General features: G+C 34.3%; 1 protein-coding gene across 2 annotated transcripts in view; it reads left to right on the forward strand.

Moving 5' to 3' along the window:
• Window positions 1-13,382, forward strand: part of LOC128237319 (E3 ubiquitin-protein ligase rnf213-alpha-like) — a 102,596-nt gene that overhangs the window by 13,206 nt on the left and 76,008 nt on the right. For both annotated transcript variants that reach the window (XM_052952720.1, XM_052952721.1), the window contains exons 4-10: window positions 707-738; window positions 1,531-1,656; window positions 7,050-7,240; window positions 7,674-7,957; window positions 9,232-9,464; window positions 9,617-9,847; window positions 10,957-11,185. In XM_052952720.1, the coding sequence (XP_052808680.1) occupies window positions 707-738; window positions 1,531-1,656; window positions 7,050-7,240; window positions 7,674-7,957; window positions 9,232-9,464; window positions 9,617-9,847; window positions 10,957-11,185 (1,326 nt within the window). The remainder of the gene's footprint in view (window positions 1-706; window positions 739-1,530; window positions 1,657-7,049; window positions 7,241-7,673; window positions 7,958-9,231; window positions 9,465-9,616; window positions 9,848-10,956; window positions 11,186-13,382) is intronic.

Genomic DNA, 13,382 nt, shown 5'->3' on the forward strand with positions numbered 1-13,382 from the left:
ACGTCTGTCTGTCTGTCTGTCTGTCTGTCTGTACGTACGTACGTCCCGAAGATTGTTTCCGATCTAATTCTTGAAAACTGTTTGTCCAATCCTCACCAAACTTTAAACACATGTTTGTGACCATAATATCTTGATCAAGTTCGATAGTCATGGAAATCACTTTAGTCATTTAGGAGTTACGGCCCTTTTTTGCCAAAAATACTTCAAAAATATATGTTTCCAATCTAATTCTTGAAAAGTATGTGTCCAATCCTCACCAAACTTTACATACATGATTGTGACCATAATATCTTGATCAAGTTCGATAGCCATGGAAATCGCTTTAGTCATTTAGGAGTTACGGCCCTTTATTTGCAAAAAAAGACTTGAGATTATCCTGAATAATCATTATGGCTTATTTTCTGTGACAAAAAATCGAAGTGGGGGCATCCGTGTCCTATGGACACATTTCTAGTTTTAAAATAACTTGTCACTTGTGTTTACCAAGACGACGTGTCGCGTGCAAGACCCGTGTTCCTATCTCTAGGCTAAGGTTACACTTAGTGTTTGTTGACTTTGGAATGCTACATCTAAGGAATTATAGTATAGGTGGTTGTGTCCGGGCTGTAACATTTTCTAATATGGACAGGTTTTAAAATAACATGTTATCGTCATATCAAAACAGCATCATTATCCTGTTCTCACTCCTCTTTTCATTTTTTTACAGAACAAGGCAGCTAGCCAGAAGCAAAATACAAAGTAAGTTATAGTTCTCAATAATTTATATTATTGAATATGAAATTGTTTATGGATATTTAAAAAGCAAGCATTACTCCTTTTGACGCCAAATATTTAAAAGTACGTACATGTACTATGTCATTCTATGTTGCAATAATGTTACTCTGTCGGTCTGCCAGTTTGTTGCACTTAACTCGATAATGTCAACTTCAAAATAAAAAACATAAACAAAACACAATATATGTTGGGCTTTCGCATTTTCCGACAACGGCGTCAAAAGAGTTAAAAGCTCAAATTAAGGTCCCCATTTTCTGCAGTAGGCATCCATCTGCTCATCTGTGAGAGAAACCACCCTAACAGGTTGTAAACTGTTGAGTTCATTCTATGTTAATAGTATGCACTACACATTTGCATTGAATTATGATGTGATAAATATTTCCTGAATGTAGACACAATGCTGGTAAACCATGTTTTAAAACAGGACAAGAAGAAAAATGAGTACATTTCAGAAAGCAAATATAGTTTGAAACAACCATAACATGTCATGTTGAGGTAAGATTAAGCAATTGCAGTTGTTGGTTGTTTGTGAATAGCTGTTGAAACCTACTATATTGGGGTTCAATAGATCAAAGGCCAAGGCCACATTATTTTTTGATTGTCTACTGTATACCCAACTCAATTGACCTATGACCACTGTCTATGATTCACTGGTTGTAGGTTGTCTATTCTTCTATAGACTCAAACTTTTGATTTGGGATTTAATTAGCTGGTATTTTATATTAATTATTCTCTGTTTTTATAATTGTATTTCAGGCAGAAGATCATTGTTGTTTTCCATGCACTGGTATCGAAAAACTGTTTTAAGAATAGTGATGATGTGCTGGTATTAAAAATGGGCAATGACTGGGACTCAGACAAACATAAACCAAGAAGAGTCAGGTGAATATGCATTATAATTAGCCATGCTACTTTAAAGTGACACTCTTATTCAAAATCAATACATACACATGCATGACAAATATCAAGTTTGACTGATAAACCTTTAACTACTTACCATACCGCCTTTTATGCTCATTTATTTCAAATTATACTCGGTATCCTTTATAAGAACCATTGTTTTTGACATTTATTCATCCATTTTGGATTATAAATTGTCGTAAATCTTATTTGGAAGTAAGAGTGCATCTTTAAGTTATTTTTTGTTATGTCAACAATATTAGTTGGGATATTGTTGGATGCTTTGTGTTGTCCATGACACTATATGTGTAGGTTAAGACACAAGTTCGTTCTTTCGACAATGTTGCTCAATTAGATGTTAACTTTTCAGAAAATTTCCTCTGGGGATCGTCTACCAAAGCTGTTTAACACATTTCAATTTGTCAAAAACAAGAACAACAAGGGACAGGACTATTTACCTCGTCTGTTATCAAAATAAATTTTGATGTTGTGATAGCCTTGGTGTCGCCAGGTTCAGTGTTGTTATAGCGCAAGAACTTGAACCTGGATCTCCTGTCTCCAGGTGTTTGAGGAATAATTCTATTTGCAAAAAATAAAAATTCTTGTAACAGCCAATTCTTTGAATTCTTCATTAAAGGGACTCACGCATGCTTTTGGACCAAAGTTTTCCCGAGAATGCATCTGGAAACACTTATTTTATCTTCATTTGCTCTTTGATATTGAAATTGCAGAAAAAATACTTTTATACTGGTAGTATAAAATAGTATAAAATATTGTTTTAGCTGGGAGCAAACCCACACTGGTAAAGTCAAGAAAAAAATGCTTTTAACACTAGGCCACCAGGACTTATACAAAAGTATTTGGACTGTTAACAATACATTGATAACATCACGTGAGAATATCAATCAACAAATAACGCAACAACCAATTCTCATAGCTGTCATTAATACAAATGAAAATTGTGGTCTTCCAATTTTGAGCAAATATGAACGTTTGCTAAACGGTTCCAGCTTTTGGTATCTTTGTTTAACACTCCTAATGATTTGCCACATTTAAGTTTGCCATACAAACCAAATGCATTTTACAAAAATATGACGAAGTCCCTTTCCAGTGGAAATAAATTAATTGATTTTAAGCCATGCAACAAGTAATAAAGTAACTTACTCAACTGTGTAATACTAATAAAATTTACATCATCAAGAGGAGTCTTGCAAATATCCATTGTACCCAAACATTGCATGCTTTATTTTTAACCTCACCTGAGCTCTTAATGCGTCAACCTTCAGACAATATCTCCTCTAAAACTGTGAGGTTTATTTTAACCAAACTCACACGAATGGTTGCTCCATCGAAAGCTGCTCAAAGAATTGAATTCCATTCATAACTCTAGTTGCTATGGCAATGAAGGGGGATGTATAAATATAATTATTTCCTCTTTAATGAAGTATGTACAGTGTATAAATAATTTATATAGCCCTCATATTGTGAATATTTTAAAAAAAGTATTTTTTTCCTAGGTATATAGCTTAGATACTGGGTATTGAACTTTTATTATTAGTTTTCTACTCTACCAAGTTTGCTCAAATTGTGTGTTTTGGCTCAAAACTGGCCAGGCCTCAGTAGTTTCTTGTTTTACATATATTTATCTGAGATTATTGCTTGATATGAGATCGACATAGCTGTCACAACGGGGTTTCTGTGTATAAACGTGCGTGCGTCTGTGTGCATGTGTCTGTTCTGAGTGAACCTTGTCCAGGCTTATCTTGACCGTACAATATCATTTTTTCGAAAACACAAGAGGGTTCACAATAATGAGGCTGCGTTTCACGCACAAGACCCAGTAATGCACCTCAAGGGCAAGGCTACACTTGAGGTTAAATGACAAAATTATTGCTTTTGATAGGACTTGTCTGAAAGGAACATAGTCCTGGCTGGTTTTTGAACATGCATTATAGATTAAAAAATGCCATGAAGGTTCACCATGATAAGGTGACGTGTCACGTACAAGACAGGTCTGTAGCACAAATGTCAAAGTCACAATTAGAGGTCAAAGGTTGAAATGATCTTGTCCAGGCTGTATCTTGACCATGCATAATGGGATTTAAAAAAATGCAACGAAGGTACAACATGATGAAGTGGCGTGTGACACACAAGACCAAGGTCTGTACCTCAAAGGTCATAGTGACGCTTAGAGGTCAAAGGTGACAGTGCATTACAGGATTTTCCAAAACAATTGCCATGATTATAGTGGGTGTTGCGCAAAAGACCCATCATATACCTCAAAGGTCAAGGTTACACTGAGAGGTCAAAATATGAAATGATCCTTGTTCGGGATGTATTTTGACTATGCATGATCAAATTTTCAGAAATCTTTGACCGAGCTCCTTTCATTTCAAAATACTTCCACATGGCGAAACATACAATTCATGGATATCTCATCTTTTAGTACACCTGGATGAGCACAAAGTGAGCTATTGTGATCGCCCGATGTCTGGCATTCGTCGTCTGTCATCTGTAGTCAACATTTAAACAATAAAACAATTCTGAAACCACAAGGCCCTGAACCTTGATATTTTGAGTACAGCCGCATGTAGTGTTCAGTTGCAAATAGGATAATATGTTTTCTATAAACTGATAAACTAAAATCTTTGAAAACCTTCTCTTACACGGCATGGCCCAGACTCTTGATATTTACTATGCAGTCTCATGTAGCTGTCCTTTACAAATAGTGTTAAAATTATGTTCTATCGGTCAAAATTGGTCCCGCCCCAGAGTTCATTTATAATTATTTATGCAAAAAGCTACAGAAACAAGCTCAGTAGCAAAAAGTTTAATCATATACCCAGTTTAGTAGCATTGGGCAAACGCCAAAGACATAGAACACACAATCACAGACAAGAAACATAGATAGAAGAACAGCACAAAACTCCACACACAGCACAGTGCATACATACGATATATATAAAAAATAGTATGTTTATCAAGAAATAGTTAGGTACCTCCATGGAACGGCCTCTAAAATGTAAATTTACTGGGGGTTTAAACCAATTTATGTGCACAAACCTCACTCTTATCCCAACAATCCTTAATAAAGATAAAACGCAAAAGGTAAATCTTATCAAAGTATGCATTAACTTGAGGAAATTTATCAATAAAACAAATAATAATAAACGTAAAGGTTAATATTAACAAAGTTTGAAAATCTTTGAAACCGCAAGGCCCAGACCCTTAATAGTTGGTATGCAGCCTTATGTAGTTATTATGACGCTAAGTTTGGTTGTCGTCGAACTACTACCCGAAGACGGCACAGCGAAGATTGCTAGAGGGGTCGTCCCTCTGAATAAGATGACAAGTACCCAAATCAGACTTCCGATGTTTATTGTCCAAGGTTAAATGACCAATTATAATAAACAAAATATTAAAGTAAATCAGCATAATGATGTAAATACATGAATATGTGATTATTAAGAATATTAACAATATTTGGGGAATATTGATAATAACAACGCTTAGCAATGTGAAAGGTACCAATAAATATGAATGTATTAAAATAGAGAAACAACTTGTATGACTAATATAAAGTACAAGTGAATTATAAAGTCAACAGTGTGTATTTGCAACATAATTGTTACAACAATATACATAACTTATTTTAGCCTATTTAAAGAACTTTTAATTTAATTCCAAGCTTTTAAGTCAAAAATATAATAACAATCTAATAACAGAGTAAAACCACATACCTGTGAATAAGATGACAAGTACCCAAATCAGACTTCCGATGTTTATTGTCCAAGGTTAAATGACAACCTGGACTGGGAAGTCATGGGTTTAAATACTAAATTTGAGGCTAAGTTGCCAACAACTGGCACTGTCATCTTAAGAGTTTTACTCAGCTTAGAATTAAGAGTTTCCTTTAGATAATCTTTGTTTCTTTGATCTAATATATGCTTTTCACAACTTGTCTGGCTTGCATAGGTGTTTAAGCCTAATTCTTACGATTAGCAAAACCATAGAACAAAAAGGTGCTAAAATGTAGTGCCAACAGTCAAAAGTAAGAATTTAGTGTTGGCTTAAGAAATAACTGAAGTTATGCAAGTTGCAAATATGATGACAAAAATACAAAATATAACATAAAATGTTTATAATATCAAGAAATGATATTATAAGTTATCTGAGTCAATTCTAGATCAGTAGACAATCATTTCTATACTAAATGTGATAGGTCAATCTTAAATTTAAATGTTTATTTTTTATTGTACTAAAGACATTATTATTCAATATTTTGCAACAAAATATAATGCAAAAAGAATGATCATAATATAGTGGTCCTTCCCAAAAATGTCCCTTAGGCTGGGTCGAAAGCGGTCCTTTGGTAATGTGGCTGGAGGTTATAAGTTTTTAAAATGCTAACATAGAAAAAATGCAGCCTCATGTAGTGGTACTTTACAGTTTTTTTTCAAATAATGTCCATCGGGCTTGGGTCAAAAGTGGTCCTGTGGTAATACCTTGATAATTGGTATGCAGCCTCGATAATGTAGTGGTCCTTTAGCAAGAGTGTTCAAATTATGTCCCTGGAATCAAAATAGGTCCCGTTCTAGGAAAAGTTTTTTTTATTTACTTGTAAAATGGTTTGAAAATCTTACCTGAAACCTTAAGATCAAGATTAATGTAGACTCATGTGATGGCCATTTAGGAGCATAACTTTAAAGGTCTGTGAGGTATTTATTTCAAACGTAATATTCAGATAGATCTAATTAAGGAGAAGTGCAGTACACCAGGAACCATAACTCTGGGTGCAGTTTTCTTTTAGTTATTGGCCAACTGCAGCATCCCTTTGTTCATGTTCATACTTATTTTTTGCCCGGAACATAGTCCTTAACTACTTCTTACTTTCTTATCAACCACTTGTTTCTTTTGCAAGGAAGTTTCCTTAGCAACCCATGACTACCTTTGCAACTACGTTCATCTATAGCAACCAATGTCTTCCTTAGCATTTTTCATTGGGAGCGATCACTTACTTTCAAAGCAAACAATGATCTATATAGCAACAGTCTGCGTCTTTTGCCATCAACAATATTTAGCACTGGATTCTCTGGTAACAAATAGCTGACAACGCTTGGACTGGGAAAGCAATACAATTTGTTTCCATTAACAACTACTGATCTCCTGAGCAACCATCAATTATCAGCATCCACTAACTTCCTTAGCAAGGAGCAGCTTCATGAGTTATCACTGACGTGTTGGTCACTTAAATCAATAGAGTGATATATGGCCATTTTAACCCTCTTGTTTTTGTCATTTTCAGTATCCTGCTAAACTCAAAGAAACAATAACAATTCTTATTCTCAATGAGATGTTTTAAATATTATGTTTAGGGATCATCAAAACTACTTTGAGTATGAATATAAGCTGGACTTCGATCGCAAACAACTCGGTGGAAAAACGACATTCTACAAATATTGTGTGATCAGAGATGGCAAGTACAAATGGGAAGGCTATGTAGATGGCAGTTTAATAAGTCCTAACCGAAAATTACATGTTGAGAACGGGATGTTCGACAAAAAAGGTAATGAAAAGGAAAACTTTACGACAAAATTGATAATACAAAGGTTTTATGTTATAAACATACAATATGGAAGTTATCAAAACCTACCTTCTATGATGTCCAAATACATGCATTAGAAAGTGTTAAATCAACACTTCAATGTATTCAAAGTCAGAAAGTGCCGGCAGTGCTGGAAGAGTCGTTAGCATTTGCTAACATTTTTAGAACACATCATGACATTATCTTAAAAGTAACGCGACATGTTTAAGAGAACGTGATGTTCTCTTCTGTTAAAATATAAATATGTTTTGTTCTTGGACCAGTTTTACACAGAGTGGATTAAACAATATCCAAAACGATGATAGGATTTGAGGCAGATAAATATTTTCCATTCTTTATGAAAGTTATTTGTTTGGGACAAATTAGTATTGTTATTTGGTTATTGTCTTTCCAGACAAATGGCATCAGTATGATGGTATGGTTATTCCAAAAGTAAATCTTTTTAAAAGAGGATATGAGTATTTAAAAGGCAAATTTCCAATGGAAGCCGCACAAAGGGCAGAACACTTTGCACTAACCTTCGTTCCATACTGGTTCCAAGAAGGATTTATCCTAGAGGATATCAAAGAGTCATATCAAGTCTCACTAGAGCATTTGGAAATGCTAATGAATGGAATTGTAAAGGTCTACCAATATGATGTTGGATGCTGGAATAGTCCACAAGACTGTAAAAATAGGGTAAAGTATATTACTGCAAATTAATGCCGATATGAAGCATAAACTAATGCAATACATACTCTGCCACTTAAATTATATGAAAATTTGTAAAAAAACAACATACTGGAATTATTCCATTTATAAAAAATGGATTTCTGAATATTGCAAACTGGCAATTTGGAAATCATTTGCTGTGAACAATTTTGTATCCCTTTCAAAAATGAGCGGCCATATAGGTTTGCAAATGTTTGTCTGTCGGATGGTCTTTCAAATATCTTCAAATATCTGTAGTGTGCTTGATGAGTTACGAGCCACACAGTGGTTGGATTTTAAGATCGGGACAGAAAGCACATGCTTGATGTTATATCTTGCGAAATAAAATTACCGATTTGTGTAAAAATTGACATAAAAATGCGTTTTTGGAACCTTTCACCAACAAGTGTGTGCGATGTTCACTGACGTCATGAAGCATATTATTATGTTAACGTGAAATAGTTCATCTGAAACATCACTTTTGTAAGATGATCTATTTTGAAGTCCAAAGGATACACATAATTTCACTGTATTGAAATATCGTAATATAATAAAAGAAATAACATGTGACACCTTGTTGTGTGTAACTCATCTGGCACAAGCTGTACTATATGGTTTCTCCAAGCATATCCAAAATATGGAGAATAGTAGATACAAATAAACCCCCAATATTGTTTGGAATCCGTTGTAATCACAATACCATATGAACTTTTGGCGTAAAAAAGTTAAGTGGTATCATGTACTGGGACAGGAGATGAGACTCCTATTGTTTTGGGGTATGTAAGTAAATGGTCTATGTTCGGAAAATTTAGTTTGCACAGTGGCTCTTGACCAGTCATGACAGCAAACATTGTAGGCTCAAATAAATGGCCCATGCTGATTTTGGGGTCATAATGTAAAAGGTCAAGGCCAAATATACTGTTCTTGTGAAATCTTTGTTTAATAAAAAACAAAGAAGAATGGTATGATGCAGGTTCATGCCTCAAAGTAGGTGACCCCTACTGATTTTTGGATAAAGGAGTTCAACAATCATGTTTTTATTCTTTTTCTGAATACTAGGAATTCATAAGCATTATTTATAAATGACTTTTAACAGATGATAATGATAAAATCAAGCTAGCACATGTTTCTGACAAAATGGTGTTCAAGGGCCTACTCTATTACAATTTTCTCTTTAATGACAATTTTAATATAAAATTATATATGGATATTGTTTTGGTTTGCTAGTTAGCTCATGTGGCATGGTATTTGTTATGTTACAGGTTTGTTTCGTTCTATTTCAACCTTTAATTGAACAAATAAGCAGTGAGGAGCATGGATCAAAAACCTCAAGATTTGTGAGAGCTCTTGCCATAATCATTGCATGCAACAAGCTAGGAGTTGATGTACCGCTTATTGTGTGGCAGACACTTTGTCGGAGTGTTCTTGTTACTGCTGATCCATTAAAAAAGAAATGTACAGAATTGGATGCCATTGCAGGCTTCTTTGAACCGGGGTAAGAGTTTTTGAATGACCATGATGTTGTTGTTTAAATTCCCCTAGACATGAACAATCTTTTTTGTTACAAATTCTGATTTATTTACTTACAGAAATAGCAATGCCCAAAATGAGAAACATATGTTGAAAATTTTAGTCGTTTATTTGTAGTGAGGTGAAACAAGCCATTGTGATGCTAGTGAAGAAAGTTTTTATGTATGGAAAGGATCCCTCTTGGATGTTTTGCTTACCGTTGCTACACTTTGTTTGCAACGTATGTGAGCCCTATGAGGAAATGATAACAGATCTGACTTATGCAGCACCGAGACCAAAGTGGTGGGGAACTGCAAATATTACAGATGCAGTGAAAACCTTCCAGGAAAACACTCAAAAATGGAATATGTAAATATACCTTTCTTGATTGTATTTTTCAGCTTGTGTTTCTTTCAGAGAAGAGGTAAGGTATTGTGGTAGCCTTGTTGTTTCTGACACTCTTGTGGTTGGGCTGATGACTAAATGTAATGATGGGAGTCATATATAGCTTACCTGAGCATTAAGTACTCAGCGAGCTATTGTGATTGGGTGATTGTCTGTTGTCCGTCGTCGTCCGTCCGTTGTCCGGCATACGTCCGTCGTCAACATTGTCTTTCAAAAAACTTCTCCTCAACCACTGGGACAATTTCAACTAAACTTCGCAGGAATGTTTCTATGGTGGTCCTCTTCCAGATTTCTTCAATAAAAGTGGTTCCATGTAGAACTTGATGTCTCAACAGAAATGAATAACTTTGAAATATGTCTTGCCCGATTTCAACATAATTTCACAGAAATGCTCCTGAGGTGACCCTGTATCAAATTCTTTCAGCCGATGTTGATTCGTAAAAATCTTTTAAGAAAATATTGACCTGATTTGAAAATAAATTCACAGTAGACCATCTGTAAAACACCTTCATCCTATGTTAATTTGTAAAAAAACACGGTTGCCAGAGGCATGGCTACTTACCACCATACAATATATGTAAATATTGAAAACTTTGAAAATCTTATCTTCAGATAACATTGGCCTGATTTCAAAAACGTTTCACAGAAAAGTTCCTTAGGGGTCCCCGTTATCATTGCTTTTTTACAAGAATTGAAGATTTCAACTTCAAACTTCATGAACTTATGCACAGTAACAATGTGCTCTTTTGTGACACTGGTATATAAATCCAATTTGAATATTGTAAGAGTATGACCCATTGTAACTTTTCAAATAAATACATATTTGTCATGCGGGTGAGCGTTTGTGCGGGCTGCGTCCAGTATGTTGTCCGATCAATAACTTTAGAACACTTTGTCCAATCAGGTGAGCGATATAGTGCCACATTGACCCTTTTTGTTATCTAAGGCTTTCTTAATGATTAAAACAGGATTCGATCGCAATTGACACACGAGTGTTGAGACACTTTAGTTGTGCAGAATTCAACTGTAGGCATTGTCATTTTATCTAATCTTTAAAATTGCTTTACATTCAGGCCACTGGATTTTATGCTACAAACTCTTGGACCACTTTTTGAAATGGACTATTTGTTACCAAGATGTATAGTAGCATCCCTAGCCATACATGAAATTCCCTCTATCATTGATAATGAAGAAATCCCAGTAGAGGTCTGTTGTGCAACATTACTTCATTGGATGAAAGCAACAAACCCCTACTTTACAACCTTCAGTTACCTAGCAGAGGAAAATAGCAGTAACGAAAAGGTATTGTGCTTCCTATAATGCCTTGAATTTATTACAAATTTATTTGAGCTGGATTGTAAAGACAGCTATACTGTTATATATAAAAATATATCATTAAGATAAATTCTAATACACCAGTGCAAATGAAGTTCACAAGACATTTACTATTTTGGTTCATTTGGCAGCCATCTTAGACTCCTTTTTGAATATTAATCATCGATCTGATATATTATATTGTTTTGGATATACAATAACGAGTTTAGTTCGCGCTATTTTAGCAATGAAAGAATATAAATTGGTACAAATCAAGTTTTACTCAATATGCATTGATGCTTAAATTAAATTCTAACATATGTAAATGAAGATCTTTGGTGTGTGTGATATGTAATTATGTAACAATAGTGCTACCTCTTCACACTATTTCATGCTTTGTTTTATATCTTCAAGCAATATAGGTCAGATTTGAGCATTAGTCAGAAGGAGAACATTTTCTACCCAATATCTGTAAAATCTGGTCAAAACGTGTTTGATGATGTGTCCTATTTCATCAAAAGGTGAAATGTTTTCAAAAATATTGTTTACAATTGAGAGGCAGTTTCTTAGCTCGACTAATGGAAGAATAAGGAAAGCTCTACTACTCACATTGGCGTCGGCATCGACGGTGGCGTCGGCGTCTGTGTCGACGGTGGCGTCGACGTTACACCTTGGTTAAGGTTTTTCATGTAAGCCCCTTCAAGCCATGATCACAGCAAATACATCATGTATTGCATTAAAACTTTAAATATGTGTTTGCAACCATCCACCCCAATTGGTTAACCAAGTTAGATAAAACTATTTTGTATGTAATACAACTTATGGCTCTTTATTATTTGACTTAGAAATTCTAAGTCAATATCTCTACAAATACATCATGTATTGCATTTAAACTTTAGACATATCTTCCCACTTATTCAATCTAAAACATTAACTCAGTTAGACAACTTAATTTTGCATATAATGCAAAATATTGCCCTTTATTATTGCCCTTTATTATTCGACTTAAAAAATCTGCTTAAGTTTGTTAACTCTATCTTGCATGTATAAATGCAAATTATTGCCGTTTATAATTTGACTTCAAAAATCATGGTTTGATATCGCTGCAACTACTTGATGTACTGCATTGAAACTATATACACAGGTACTCAACAATCCAATATACTTGAATAAACAAGCTAGATAACTCTACTTTGCAAATAATTAATAGTATTGCCCTTTATTATTCGACTTCGAAAATCATGGCTTAATATAACTGCAACTTTTTGATGTGTTGCATTGAGACTTTATACAACGGTACTCAAACATCAAACCCACTTGATTAAACGAGTTAGACAAGTATTTTTTGCATTTGATGCAAATTAAGACCCTTATTATTCAACTTAGGATTTGCATGTAAGCAGACATATTCAACTATTCTATGTATTGCTTTGAGACTTTTTACAATACGCAATGGTCAAACATACTTAAATAATCAAGGTGAATAACTCTATTTTGCATATATGTTAATTATAGCCCTTTATCATTCGACTTAGAAATTCCGGGGAAGGTTTTGCAAGTAATCTAATCTTACAGTGGTCCATGCATGTTTCACCAAACCTTTGTGATTCTTAAACTTAAAGCGGCAGAATAGTCGAGCGCGCTGTCTCTGTGACAGCTCTTGTTTTGTCCAATATTCATAAAAGTGGTTAGAATGCTTTTCTTTATATAACTTATATAACAAAGCATGTGTTTCGAAAAAGTAGTTCATTAGTTGCATACATGCCATTGTTTGGTCTTTTGTTCCATCGCCACCCCATATGAATATTCTCTCGTGGGTTTGAGAAATATGTTGACTGGATTGCTTTGTACAATACCTTTTTTGCAACATATATGCTCATTAAAATGTTCAAGACTATCCAGTCAATTACGTCTTTGTTGGAAACTCATCTCAAACAAGGAAGACTTTTGAAAACAACAACACTGTTTCTAGTTTTACTGGTTTTGAAAGATTTTTCACATTTTAAGCATGGCCATACCTACTGCAGGGAAAACCCACACCCAAACAAAATTAATGTTCACAAAAAAAGGCACATTAAATTCTCTTTCAGTTCTAACGCATCATTTTATAAATTGGTATTTGTTTTTATTTCTTTACTAAATATTATTAAGATATATTCTATTACAGGAATGCTTGACATATAAT

This window comes from Mya arenaria, chromosome 6 (genome assembly GCF_026914265.1).
Source record: "Mya arenaria isolate MELC-2E11 chromosome 6, ASM2691426v1".
Taxonomy (NCBI): domain Eukaryota; kingdom Metazoa; phylum Mollusca; class Bivalvia; order Myida; family Myidae; genus Mya; species Mya arenaria.